We start from the raw sequence: 12990 nt of genomic DNA on the forward strand, positions 1-12990 counted from the left end.
GGATTACAGGCAAGTGACACCACAACCCAGCTAAATTTTGTATTTTTAGTAGAGACAAGGTCTCACCATGTTGCCCAGGCTGGTCTTGAACTCCTGAGTTCAAGTGATCCTCCCGCCCTCCACTTCCAAAAGGAGACCCTGCCTCTTAAAAACAAAAACCAGAATCCTGAGTTCAAATTTGAGGTCTTTCGCCTGCTCACAGTGTCACCTTGGGCATGTCTCTGACCCTCTGAGCCTCAGTTTACCCATTAGAACACTAAGGACTGAGTTAGGGTTAGGCGAGCCATTGTATCACATGGACTTGGCCCCATGCTTAGCAGATAGTAAGCGCTTATTCTCTTAGCATCATGATTTAGTCTGCAGTGAGTTCCTTGCTAGGTAGCTCTGAGCCTTTCCCCAAATGAGGGATGATGTTGGGAGGGATGGTGGATATAAAATTCGGTCCCCACTTGTGGTGTTGGCGCGCCCTCTTGTGGGCAATGTGGTGATTGACCAGGGTCCCTGAACTCCAAGTCTCTACCCGGGAATGGGGGATGCTGGGAGGAGGGGCTTGGAGCGGGAAGAGCCCCTGCCCCTGCCCATGGGGAGCCCCTAGACTGGCAGGGGGTCAGACCAGGACCCAGGCCACAGTGAGACAGGCAGTGAAGAGACTCTTGTCCCTGGTTTGGGATTGGGCAAAGGTACCTGGGTATCCCAAGAGTTGGACTGCACACCCTCCCTCACCCTGCAGACAAATCAAAGGTACAGCTGCTTTTTTTTTTTTTCTTGAGACGGAGTCTCACTCTGTCGCCCAGGCTGGAGTGCAGTGATGCAATCCTGGCTCACTGCAACCTCCACCTCCAGGTTCAAGCAATTCTTCTGCCTCAGCCTCCTGAGTAGCTGGGATTACAGGTGCGCACCACCACACCCAGATGATTTTGTATTTTTATTTTTTTTATTTTTATTTTGAGACGGAGTCTGGCTCTGTCGCCCAGGCTGGAGTGCAGTGGCGCAATGTCGGCTCACTGCAAGCTCCGCCTCCCGGGTTCACGCCATTCTCCTGCCTCAGCCTCTCCGAGTAGCTGGGACTACAGGTGCCCGCCACCACGCCCTGCTAATTTTTTTTGTATTTTTAGTAGAGACGGGGTTTCACCGTGGTCTCGATCTCCTGACCTCGTGATTCGCCCTCCTCAGCCTCCCAAAGTGCTGGGATTACAAGCGTGAGCCACCGCGCCCGGCCTGATTTTGTATTTTTAGTAGAGACAGGGTTTCACCATATTGGTCAGGCTGGTCTCAAACTTCTGACCTCACGTGATCCGCCCACCTCAGCCTCCCAAAGTGCTGGGATAACAGGCGTGAACCAGCTGCCTTTCCTATGTTTGGTCTAACGCAGCAGCCAGGCTACCCCCTCCAGGGCCCCAGGGGATGAGGCCAGGAATAAGTGGAAAATCGAGTCCTGCCCCACGAGCCTTTCTAACTCTGGGCCTCCGAACCCTCTGATCAGATGGAGAAGAAAGACTCCAAGTCTTAGGCCGGGCGCGGTGGCTCACGCCTGTAATCCCAGCACTCTGGGAGGCCGAAGTGGGCAGATCAGGAGGTCAGGAGATCGAGACCATCCTGGCTAACACAGTGAAACTCCGTCTCGACTAAAAAATACAAAAAATTGGCCGGGCGTAGTGGCGGGTGCCTGTAGTCCCAGCTACTCGGGAGGCTGAGGCAGGAGAATGGCATAAACCTGAGAGGCAGAGCTTGCAGTGAGCCGAGATCGCGCCACTGCACTCCAGCACTCCAGCCTGGGCAACAGAGCAAGACTCTATCTCAAAAAAAAAAAAACAAAAAAACTCAGTCTTACACACCCTGCCATGTGCCAGCTGTGCTCTCTGAGCCTGTAACTTTGCCCTTCCGAGACTTGGTTTTCCCACCGATAGCATGTCTGCGCCCACACACAGGCAGTCCCGTCTCTTCACCTGGGCTGATAGGCTGTGTCTCCTTTGCACCCAGGTTCATTGGCCTGCCCCTGAGCCGGTGGCTGGGTGTGAGGGATCAGACCAGGAGGCAGGTGAAGCCCAACGCCACGCTGGAGAAACACTTCCTCACAGAAGGACACAGGCCCAAGGAGGTGAGAGCCCCCCCATGCCGTCCAACCAGCACTACTGCCCTGGGGGTGGGGCCTGCGGGTGGTGTGTGGCCCATTTGTTGGGGCAGGAGAAGCCAAGGTGGCTACAGGCACCCCTCCAATGCCCCTACTTTCCACTCTTCATCCCCAATTCCCTGGGAAATGGCCCTGTCCCCCAGCCTCCCTGGGAAACGAGGCCCCACCCCTCCCAGCCTCCCTGGGAGATGAGGACCTGCCCTTCCCAGCCTCCTTGGGAGATGGGGCCCCTCCCCTCCCAGCCTCCCTGGGCCTCAGTGGGCACAGTTGCACAATAGACAGATTCTAGGAGGGTGAGAGTAGTTGCTTGCTCTCCTATCCTGGGGAGGAGTGGAAGGTCTGAGCTGGTAGAGAATGGAGTAACAGAAGCAGCCCTGTGACCCTCCCTCCCTTCCTGTCTCTGGTGTAGCTGCCCTCTGGACAGGGTCTGTGCTGTGGAGGCGTGGCTGCGTCCTGAGTGGAATGGGGAATGGTGAAGACCACATACCCTAGGGGTGACAGGGCAGCTTCTGCAGAACTAGACGGGATTCCCCTTTTACTTGTCAATTTCCCTCTTCAGGTAGCACTTGAGGCTGGGGCAAGGTCTCAACTGCCTGCCTAGGTTGGAGGTGAGAACTGACCGTTCTGGAGGGACGCAGGGAAGCCTATCTGGGGGTAGGGGATGCTGCACGCCAGCATCTGTCTTAATCCCATCCCCATCAGCGACTTGCCTGCCCTATGAACAGGATTTGCTTCTCTTAGGGCCCAAGTGTGCTGCAGGGCCCCACGCTGGGACTCCCAACACTGCCTCTCCATATAGACATGGTCACCGTGTAGGCAAGACGTGGGGCTGCAGTGGAGGAGAGGGTAGAGCCAAGTCCTGTCTGGGGACATGGGGTAAGCCACCACAGGGCCTCTGTGACCCTTGTCCCCATCACCCCCTCCCCAGCCCCAGCTGTCCCTCCTGGCCGCCCAGTGTGGTCTCACGCTGCGGCAGACCCAACGATGGTTCCGGAGACGCCGGAACCAGGATCGACCCCAGCTGACCAAGAAGTTCTGTGAGGCCAGGTAAGCCCAGGATGGGGCTTCTGGGGTGCAGGGAAGCGCGGGGTGGGGGGTGTCTGCTGTTTTCACAGCTCCCTCCCCATCCACAGCTGGAGGTTTCTCTTCTACCTGTCCTCCTTTGTGGGCGGCCTCTCAGTCCTGTACCACGTGAGTGTACCCGAGTATAGCTGACTGCTCACCTGGCCTGGATCTGGCGGGAGGGGGTGTGTGGAGTGGTGCAGCCAGACAGAGGGGAAAACGTGCAGCTGAGGAGCGCGAGAGCTTGGCAAGATGGTGGTGAATGTTCACTCAACAGGCATTTGGATTTACCATGCACCAAAAGTTGGGGTTCTGCAGTGAATGAGCCCTCCAGTCCAGAGTGAGAGGCAGGAAAAAGCAGGGCTGGGTGAAGGTAGCATCTATCTGTGGAAAGAGCCCCAAAGAGGCTGCAGACCCAGGGTGGGAGGCTGGATTCTCACCTCCGAACAGCCTGACACCCGTTTCCCTGCAGGAATCATGGCTGTGGGCACCAGTAATGTGCTGGGACAATTACCCAAACCAGGTGAGTAGCAGAGAGTGTGAATGCTTGGAGGGTGAGGGCGATGATCACAGTTGCTGCAGCCATGGGCATGGGACCTGAACCCTGACACTACACCGTCATTCCCCACTGAGTCCCACACTCTTTCATTCCTCTGGGGAATAGAGAAGGGCCAGAAAACTCCAAGCAGGAGGTTCCACCAAACCACTGCCCTTGATTACCTCCAGGGATGGGGAGCTCACTCATTGGGATTCAAGTATCTTGGTTTTGAGGGAAGGGAGTGGGCCCCGAGCCATATCCCTGCCCGATTGGAGCCTTCGCTCCCCACAGCTAACCTTGTCCTGCCCTGCTGCAGACTCTGAAGCCATCCCTGTACTGGTGGTACCTCTTAGAGCTGGGTTTCTACCTCTCACTGCTAATCAGGCTGCCATTTGATGTCAAGCGCAAGGTGAGGCCAAACAAGAGTCTGGAAGACCCAGTCTCTGGACAGGGAGCTGGGGTGCTGGGATGCTGGGGTGCTGGGTGGTAGGGCTGCCTCACAATCACACCTTGAGCACTCCCTGGTACCTCCTGCAGGAGATATAGAGGCCATGGGCCCAGAGGCCACACAAACCCCCTGAAAGGACCCACTTCTTGGCCCATAGGGTGGGGGACCTTCCAGCATCAAGCCTCGTCCCCACTATGACCCACCGTCTACTGCAGGATTTCAAGGAGCAGGTGATACATCACTTCGTGGCGGTCATCCTGATGACCTTCTCCTACAGCGCCAACCTGCTACGCATTGGCTCTCTGGTGCTGCTGTTACACGATTCCGCCGACTACCTGCTGGAGGTGGGCCCGGCCCCTGCCTGACCCTTCCCAGCTGCTGTACCCAGCCCTCCCAGGTGCCCAGGAGATGAAGTCCCATTCCTCCCAACCTTCCTGGGAGATGGAGCCCTGCCCCTCCTGTCCTTCACGGGTGATGAGGCCCTGCCCCCTCTGTCTTCCTTGGGCAGAGGCCCCCCACCCCACCTTCTCAGCTTCCTTGGGAGATGAGGCCCCGCCCCCTCTTTCCTGGGAGATAAAACCTTGCCTCTCTCAGCCTCCCTCCTTGGGGGATAAAGCTACACACATGTATTCATTTTTTTTTTGAGATGGAGTCTCACTCTCTCGCCCAGGCTAGAGTGCAATGGCACACTCTGCTCACTGCAACCTCTGCCTCTCAGGTTCAAGTGAATCTCCTGCCTCAGGTTCCCAAGAAGCTGGGATTACAGGCACTCGCCACCATGCCAGCTAACTTTTGTAGTTTTAATAGAGATGGGGTTTCACCATGTTGGCCAGGGTGGTCTCGAACTCCTGACCTCAGGTGATCTGCCCGCCTCAGCCTCCCAAAGTGCTGGGATTACAGGTGTGAGCCACTGTACCCAGCCTATATTCACATTCTTTACATTTCCTGAAAAGGTAGGTAGTTCCTGGAAACAAGGCCCCACCCCAACTCACCTGGTCCCATCCCATGGCACCTTCTCCTTGAGACCAGGCCCCTGGTCCTGATCCCATTTCTCCCTGCTGCCCTTCTCAGGCCTGTAAGGTGGTCAACTACATACAGTATCAGCAAGTGTGCGACGCCCTCTTCCTCATCTTCTCCTTGGTCTTCTTCTACACCCGACTGGTCCTCTTTCCCACCCAGTGAGTCAGCCCTCCCATGGGGGTCAGGGAGGTGGGAGGGCATATCTGAGATTCCAGGACTGCCTCACCATTGGTACCCTGCCCCAAGGAGCTGGGGATCTTGGCTGGGAGAGTTCCAGGAGGAGGCAGGGAAGGGTGTGCCAGGCACAGGGCACAGCATATGCAAAGGCACAGAAGTGAGACAGAGAATTATAATTACTCAGCCTGCCTGGACCATGGAGTGGGAGGAGGGATCAGGGTTGCCAGCGCACCAAAGTCTGCCCAGTAAATATTTGTGGGTCCTCTCGAGTGTGCTGGGAACACAGCAGAGACCACAGTTCAAAGATCCCTGCCCTCGTGAGCAGACATTGCGTGGGTGGGAGTGGATGGTAAATGAGGCAGCCAGGTGAACTACACAGCATGCGAAGGAGAGATTTACTAACAAGAAAATAAATTCGAGGGGCCGGGCGTGGTAGTTCACTCCTGTAATCCCAGCACTTTGGGAGGCTGAGGCGGGCGGGTCACTTGAGGTCAGGAGTTCCAGACCAGCCTGGCCAATGTAGTGAAACCCCATCTCTACTAAAAATACAAAAGTTAGGCTGGCCACAGTGGCTCACCCCTATAATCCCAACACTTTGGGAGGCTGAAGCAGGCAGATCACAAGCTCAGGAGTTTGAGACCAGCCTGGCCAACATGGTGAAACCCTGTCTCTACTAAAAAATTAGCCGGACGTGATAGTGCATGCCTGTAATCCCAGCTACTCAGGAGGCTGAGGCAGGAGGATCACTTAAATCCAGAAGGCAGAGGCTACAGTGAATCAAGGTTGTACCACTGTACTCCAGCCTGGGTGACAGAGGGAGACTTCGTCTTAAATAAAATTGGCCAGGTGTGATGGCTCACGCCTGTCATCCCAGCACTTTCGGAGGCTGAGGTGGCTGGATCACCTGAGGTCAGGAGTTTGAGAGCACTCTGGCCAACACAGAGAAACCCTGTCTCTACTAAAAACACAATAATTAGCTGGGCTACACGCCCGTAATTCTAGCTACTCAGGAGGCTAAGGCAGGAGAATCACTTGAACCCAGAAGGCGGAGGTTGCAGTGAGCTGAGATCACACCACTGCACTCCAGCCTGGGCGACAGAGCAAGACTCCGTCTCTAAATAAAAAAAAAAAAGTCAGGAAGGGAGCAGGAAGTATGGGAGGGGTGGGTAGTTGGAATTAGAATGGCAGGGAATGCCTCACTGACAGCGTTTGTACAGAGAGATGGGAGGGAGGTGAGGGACAGAACCACGTTGATCAGAGGGGGGAGAGCGTTCCAGGAAGAGAGAATAGCATGTGCAAAGTCCCTGAGGCAAGTCCCTGGCATGTTTGTTAGGGGAAGAGCGAGGAGGCCTGTGTGGCTGGAGCAGAGTGGGTGAGGGGGAGTGTAGGGAGGGGATGGGGCAGGCCGTGCAGGTCCTTGAGGGCTGTGGGCAGGACTTTGGCTTTGACCCCGGGGGAGATGGGAGCCACGGAGGTTACAAGCAGAGGAGGGATTCAATCTGACCTAGGTGTTCTGGGTGCCCTCTGGCAGCTGCAGGGGAAACATCATGGGAAGTATGGGCAGGAGTGAGGGGACCCAGGATAGGTGAGAGAAGTGGCCAGACTCAAGGGGATGCCTCTGGGATCAGGAGATGGGAACAATCACAGAAGGAACTGCTCGAGGCAGCAGGAGCTAAGCCCTGCTGGGTTTGAGGGGTCTGTGGCCTCAGAGGAGACATGGAGAAGGCAGTGGGCATGCCAGTCTGGGCTTCTGGGGAGAGAGGTAATGTAGGAGTTGCCAGTCCATGGCTGGTATTTGCAGCCAGCAGCCTGGATGGCATCACCTAGGGAGCAGGTATGGACAGAGAGGCTCAGTCCTCGGGCTCCCTGATGTTTGCAGGTCGAGAGAGGAACAGGGCCCATGAAGTATGAGTCAGATTACATCCCTCCTCTGGCTACAACCCTCCATGGCTCCCACCTGTCTTGGTTTCAAGACCTGAGGAGATTAGGCAGAAGTGGCTGTGAGATGGGGAGATGGTGGGACGCGGGGAGCCAGAGAGGGAAGGGGCCCAGGGAGGAGGGAGGGCTGCTGGCAATCTGTTGTACCAGCTGGTGGGGGTACAGGGCTGAGCACTGTGGAGTGAGGAAGGCGAGGTTGCTGGTCACCCTACAGCTGATTGGGGGGTAGGAGAAACACAGCAGCTACAGCCCGTACTTTTTGAGATGGAGTCTTGCTCTGTCACCTAGACTGGAGTGCAATGGTGTGATCTCAGCCCACCACAACCTCCGCCTCCTGGGTTCAAGCAATTCTCCTGCCTCAGCCTCCTGAGTAGCTGGAATTATAGGCACGTACCACCACACCTTGCTAATTTTTGTATTTTTTTTTTAGTAGAGATGGGGGTTTCACCATGTTGCCCAGGCTGGACTCGAACTTCTGACCTTGTGATCCACCCGCCTCCACCTCTCAAAGTGCTGGGATTACAGGCGTGAGCCACTGCACCCAGCCCAGCCAGTACTTTCAAGGAATTCCAAGGAAAAAAAAAAAATAAGCCTACAGGGAAAAGAAATAAGTTGGTGGCCAGAGGGGCAGAGTAAAGAGTGAGCTTTTTGTTTTTTTCTTTCTTGTGTGAAATAACAGTGGGGTTGGCGTTGATGATAAAGAACCAGCAGGAAGGCCGGGTGCGGTGGCTCACGCCTGTAATCCCAGCACTTTGGGAGGCTGAGGCGGACAGATCACTTGAGGTCAGGAGTTCGAGACCAGCCTGGCCAACATGGCAAAAATCACCTCTCTACTAAAAATACAAAAATTAGCCAGGCGTGGTAGCAGGCGCCTATAATCCCAGCTACTTGGGAGGCTGAGGCAGGAGAATCGCTGGAACCCGGGAAGCGGAGGTTGCAGTGAGCGGAGATCGCGCCATTGCACTCCAGTCTGGGTGACAGAGCAAGACTCCGTCTCAAAACAAAACAAAAACAAAAACCAGAGTGGAGTTTGAGAAGAGGATGTGGTGGGAGCTGGGCTCCAGGACAGTGTCCCAGGCAACAAGCAAGGAGGAGTTTGAGGGGAGGAGCGGTGCTGGGGAACACTCTTTCCAACTGGCTTGGGTTGCACAGTAAAAATGAAGCCCCACCCCTCCCAGCCTCCCTGGGAGACAAAGCCCCGCCTCTGTCCGGCTACCTGGGAGATGAGGCCCCACCCCTTTTATACTCCTTGGGAGATGAGGCCCCGCCCCTCTTAAACTCTGGGAGATGGAGCCCTGCTCCCTCTCAATCTTCCTGGGAGAGGAGGCCCCACCGCCTGCCTTCCTGAGATATGAAGCCCCTCCCCTCTGAGGTGAGTAGGCAGTCGCCTGCTGATGACGGGGAGGTGATGGGGGTCTGAGGAGTAGAGAGAAGGTGTCAGAGTGCCACCCAGGAAAGCAGCTGGGATCATAAGTACCCGCTTGGGTGAGGTTCATAGTCATGAATGGCCAGTCAGGGAGCTTATGTGTGTGTTCTGCTCATTTAGTACAAGCAAGTGAGAGGGGGCCTCCCGTGCCCAGCTCAAGAGTGTAGGTATCATGGGGTGGGGGGGGGCACTAGGGAGCCATAGAAGGTTATGGAGCAGGGAAGGCCATGCCAGTTAGAAATTCTTAGGACTGGGGGCTACAGCGGCTGGTCAAGCCCCAGCCTCCTCCTCTCCCTCCGGCCGTAGGATCCTCTACACCACATACTACGAGTCCATCAGCAACAGGGGCCCCTTCTTCGGCTACTACTTCTTCAACGGGCTTCTGATGTTGCTGCAGCTGCTGCACGTGTTCTGGTCTTGCCTCATTCTGCGCATGCTCTATAGCTTCATGAAGAAGGGCCAGGTATGGCTGGACCGCCCCGGGGGCCCCAGCCCCAAGCTCCTCCTTCCTCCCTGCTCTGAGCTCCATCCTTCTCTCTGTTCCCCAGATGGAGAAGGACATTCGTAGTGATGTAGAAGAATCAGACTCCAGTGAGGAGGAGGCGGCGGCCCAGGAACCTCTGCAGCTAAAGAACGGGGCAGCTCGAGGGCCCAGGCCAGCCCCCATTGATGGCCCTCGGAGCCGGGTGGCCGGGCGTCTGACCAACAGGCACACAACGGCCACATAGCCAGGCGGGGCTGGCTGTAAGGGGCTGCCCCCAGCGCCTTGGATATTTCTGGGGTGACTGGACTGGCGCCCCTGGGCCACCTTTCTGGAGACAGGGAGGGCCCCTCCCGGGGTGGACGGGGAGGGCTGATGATCTGTCTCCAGCCCCTTCCTTCTGCCCACCCACCCTTCTTCCCTCTGGGCAACTGGACAGAGCTGGGAGCCAGCAGCTGGATGCTGTGGCTGGCCAGAGACACCTCCAGGCTGTAGCCTGGGGGCTGGGGGGAGCCCCAGGCTGAAAAGGGTCCAATTAAAACATAAACGGAGCCAAATTTTCTGCCTGAAACTTGGGTCCCTATCAAAGTTCCTTCTTCATCCCCAGAGACCCCCAAGGGAGCCAGGCCTCTACTTACATACCCCACTGATGGGATACTCACTGCCACCCAAGGATGCAGGGCCCCAGAGGCCCCAGACAGCAACAGAGCCCAGAGACCACCCCCTCCCCACGCTGTCCCCAGATGAGCCCCTGACTCGCCAGCCAGCGACTCAAGCCCCTCCCTCCACCCTTAGGGTACCCTTGGTCTGCTTCTTAAAGACCCCCTTGCAGACTAGCTCTGAAAGGTCAAGTCCTTTGCCCAAGCTCACACGTAGGTCGCGGACCAGGCCTGTCTCTGCAGTCCTTTCTTAAGTCTGGTAGATTGCCCACCTTTGTGGTCCCAGGAGCCTTCCTTGGGACAGTGGAGGGAGTGGGGTAAAATCCCACAGGCTTCCCAAGGGTTAGCCTGGGGAGGTCACTGTCTCTTCAAGAGCTCCAAAAATAAAGAAACGGAGACCAGGCCCAGTAGCTCACACCTGGAATCCCAGCACTTTCGGAGGCTGAGGCAGGCAGATCACTTGAAGTCAGGAGTTCAAGACCAGACTGGGCAACATGGTAAAACTCCATCTCTACTAAAAATACAAAAACTAGCTGGGCAGGGTGATGTACACCTGTAATTGCAGTCACCTGGGAGGCTGAGGCAGGAGAATCGCTTGAACCCGGGAGGTGGAGGTTGCAGTGAGCCGAGATCACACCACTGCACTCCAGCCTGGTCAACAGAGCAAGACTCCATCTCAGAACAAAACAAAAGCCGGGCGCGGTGGCTCGCGCCTGTGATCCCAGCACTTGGGAGGCCGAGCAGGCAGATCACGAGGTCAGGATATCTAGACCATCCTGGCTAACACAGCGAAACCCCATCTCTACTAAAAATACAAAAAATTAGCCAAGCGTGGTGATGGGCGCCTGTAGTCCCAGCTACTTGGGAGGCTGAGGCAGGAGAATGGCGTGAACCCGGGAGGCGGAGTTTGCAGTGAGCCGAGATCTCTCGCCACTGCACTCCAGCCTGGGTGACAGAGTGAGACTGTCTCAAACAAACAAAAAGAAATTGGACAACAAAGTATTGGAGAGAATGTAGAGGGTCAATAATCTCACATTATCAGGGGGAGTATAAATTGTTACCAATACTGGAAAACCATTCAGCATTGTGTATAATAGTTGACCTTTTATAAAGCTCAAAAGCAACCCAAATGAAATAATGTATAGGCATGAATACTTAGCTAGAACTATAATAAAATATAAACAAAATTCAAATTAGTAAATTATCTTTGATCTGGGAAGGTAAGGGGATGGGATTCAGATAGATATCAATTACTATCACTGTTCTAGTTTTTGAAGTGAGGTGAAGTTTTTTTTGTTTTTTGAGATGGGGTCTCTGTCACCCAGGCTGGAATGCGTTGGTGCCATCTCGGCTCACTGCAACCTCCGCCTCCTGGGTTCAAGCGATTCTCCTGCCTCAGCCTCCCGAGTAGCTGGGACTACAGGCGTGTGCCACCACGCCCAGGTAATTTTTGTATTTTTAGTAGACAGGTGGTTTTGTCACATTGGTCAGGCTGGTCTCGAACTCCTGACCTCAAATGATCCACCTGCCTCGGCCTCCCAAAGTGCTGGGATTACAGGCATGAGAGAGGTGAAGTTTTTGAAGTGAAGTGACACACTCATTAAATACAATATTTTTTTTTTTTTTTTTTTTTTTTTTTTTTTTGAGACGGAGTCTCGCTCTGTCGCCCAGGCTGGAGTGCAGTGGCTCAATCTCTGCTCACTGCAAGCTCCGCCTCCCGGGTTCACGCCATTCTCCTGCCTCAGCCTCTCCGAGTAGCTGGGACTACAGGCGCCCACCACGACGCCCGGCTAATTTTTTGTATTTTTAGTAGAGACGGGGTTTCACCGTGGTCTCGATCTCCTGACCTCGTGATTCGCCCGCCTCGGCCTCCCAAAGTGCTGGGATTACAAGCTTGAGCCACCGCGCCCGGCCTAAATACAATTTTTAAAGGGATATGACAAGCTACAAAATGGAAGAAAATATTTGCATACGATATATCTGAAGAGGTTCTAGCATCCCGGATATATATATAACTCTTACAACTCAACAACAACAAAAATCCTAATTTAAAAAATGGGTGGCAGGGCACGGTAGCTCATGCCTATAATCCTAGCACTTTGGGAGGCCAAGGTGGGCAGGTCACCTGAGGTCGAGAATTAGAGACCAGCCTGGCCAACATGGTGAAACTCCATCTCTACTAAAAATACAAAAATTAGCCAGGCATGGTAGGGGGCGCCTGTAATCCCAGCTACTCGGGAGGCTGAGGCAGGAGAGTCACTTGAACCTAGGAGGTGGAGGTTGCAGTAAATCGAGATCATGCCACTGCACTCCAGCCAGGGCAACAGAGCCAGACTCCATCTCAAAAAAAATTTTAAAAAAAGGCCAAAGAGACCAGGTGTGGTGGTTCACCCCTGTAATCCCAGCACTTTGGGGGCTTAGGCAAGAGGATCAATTGAGTCCAGGAATTCAAGACCAGCCTGGGAAATACAGCAAGACTCCCGTCTCCACAAAAAAAGAAAAACAAATAGGCAAAGGACTTGAATAGAAATTTCTCAGCTGAGTGAGGTGGCTCACGCCTGTAATCCCAGCACTTTGGGAGGCCGAGGCAGGTGGATCACCTGAGGTCAGGAGTTCGAAACCAGCCTGGCCAACATGGTGAAACCCTGTCTCTACTAAAAATACAAAAATTAGGCATGGTGGCATGTGCCTGTAATCCCAGCTTCTTGGGAGGCTGAGGCAGGAGAATCACTTGAACCCGGGAGGCAGAGGTTGCAGTGAGCCGAGATTGCGCCACAGCACTTCAGCCTGGGCAACAAGAGCAAGACTCCATCTAAAAGAAAAAGAAAAAAAAAATTTCCCAAAAAGAAATGGCCAATAAGCACATGAAAAGATATTTAACATCATTAGTCGGCCGGGCGCGGTGGCTCACGCTTGTAATCCCAGCACTTTGGGAGGCCGAGGCGGGCGGATCACGAGGTCAGGAGATCGAGACCACGGTGAAACCCCGTCTCTACTAAAAATACAAAAAATTAGCCGGGCGTGGTGGCGGGCGCCTGTCGTCCCAGCCACTCGGAGAGGCTGAGGCAGGAGAATGGCGTGGACCCGGGAGGCGGAGCTTGCAGTGAGCC

General features: G+C 54.8%; 1 protein-coding gene across 4 annotated transcripts in view; it reads left to right on the plus strand.

Moving 5' to 3' along the window:
• The window catches only part of CERS4 (ceramide synthase 4), a 53158-nt gene extending 43380 nt beyond the window's left edge, over positions 1–9778 (plus strand). For all 4 annotated transcript variants that reach the window (XM_063615921.1, XM_055237517.2, XM_055237516.2 and 1 more), the window contains 9 exons: positions 1981–2098; positions 3060–3178; positions 3265–3322; positions 3666–3716; positions 4048–4140; positions 4395–4523; positions 5251–5357; positions 9047–9203; positions 9289–9778. In XM_063615921.1, coding sequence (XP_063471991.1) covers positions 1981–2098; positions 3060–3178; positions 3265–3322; positions 3666–3716; positions 4048–4140; positions 4395–4523; positions 5251–5357; positions 9047–9203; positions 9289–9468 — 1012 coding nt within the window. In that variant the 3' untranslated portion in view covers positions 9469–9778. The remainder of the gene's footprint in view (positions 1–1980; positions 2099–3059; positions 3179–3264; positions 3323–3665; positions 3717–4047; positions 4141–4394; positions 4524–5250; positions 5358–9046; positions 9204–9288) is intronic.
• Positions 9779–12990: the final 3212 nt, after the last annotated feature.

The sequence above is a fragment of the Symphalangus syndactylus genome, chromosome 13 (genome assembly GCF_028878055.3).
Source record: "Symphalangus syndactylus isolate Jambi chromosome 13, NHGRI_mSymSyn1-v2.1_pri, whole genome shotgun sequence".
NCBI classification, from domain to species: Eukaryota; Metazoa; Chordata; class Mammalia; order Primates; family Hylobatidae; genus Symphalangus; species Symphalangus syndactylus.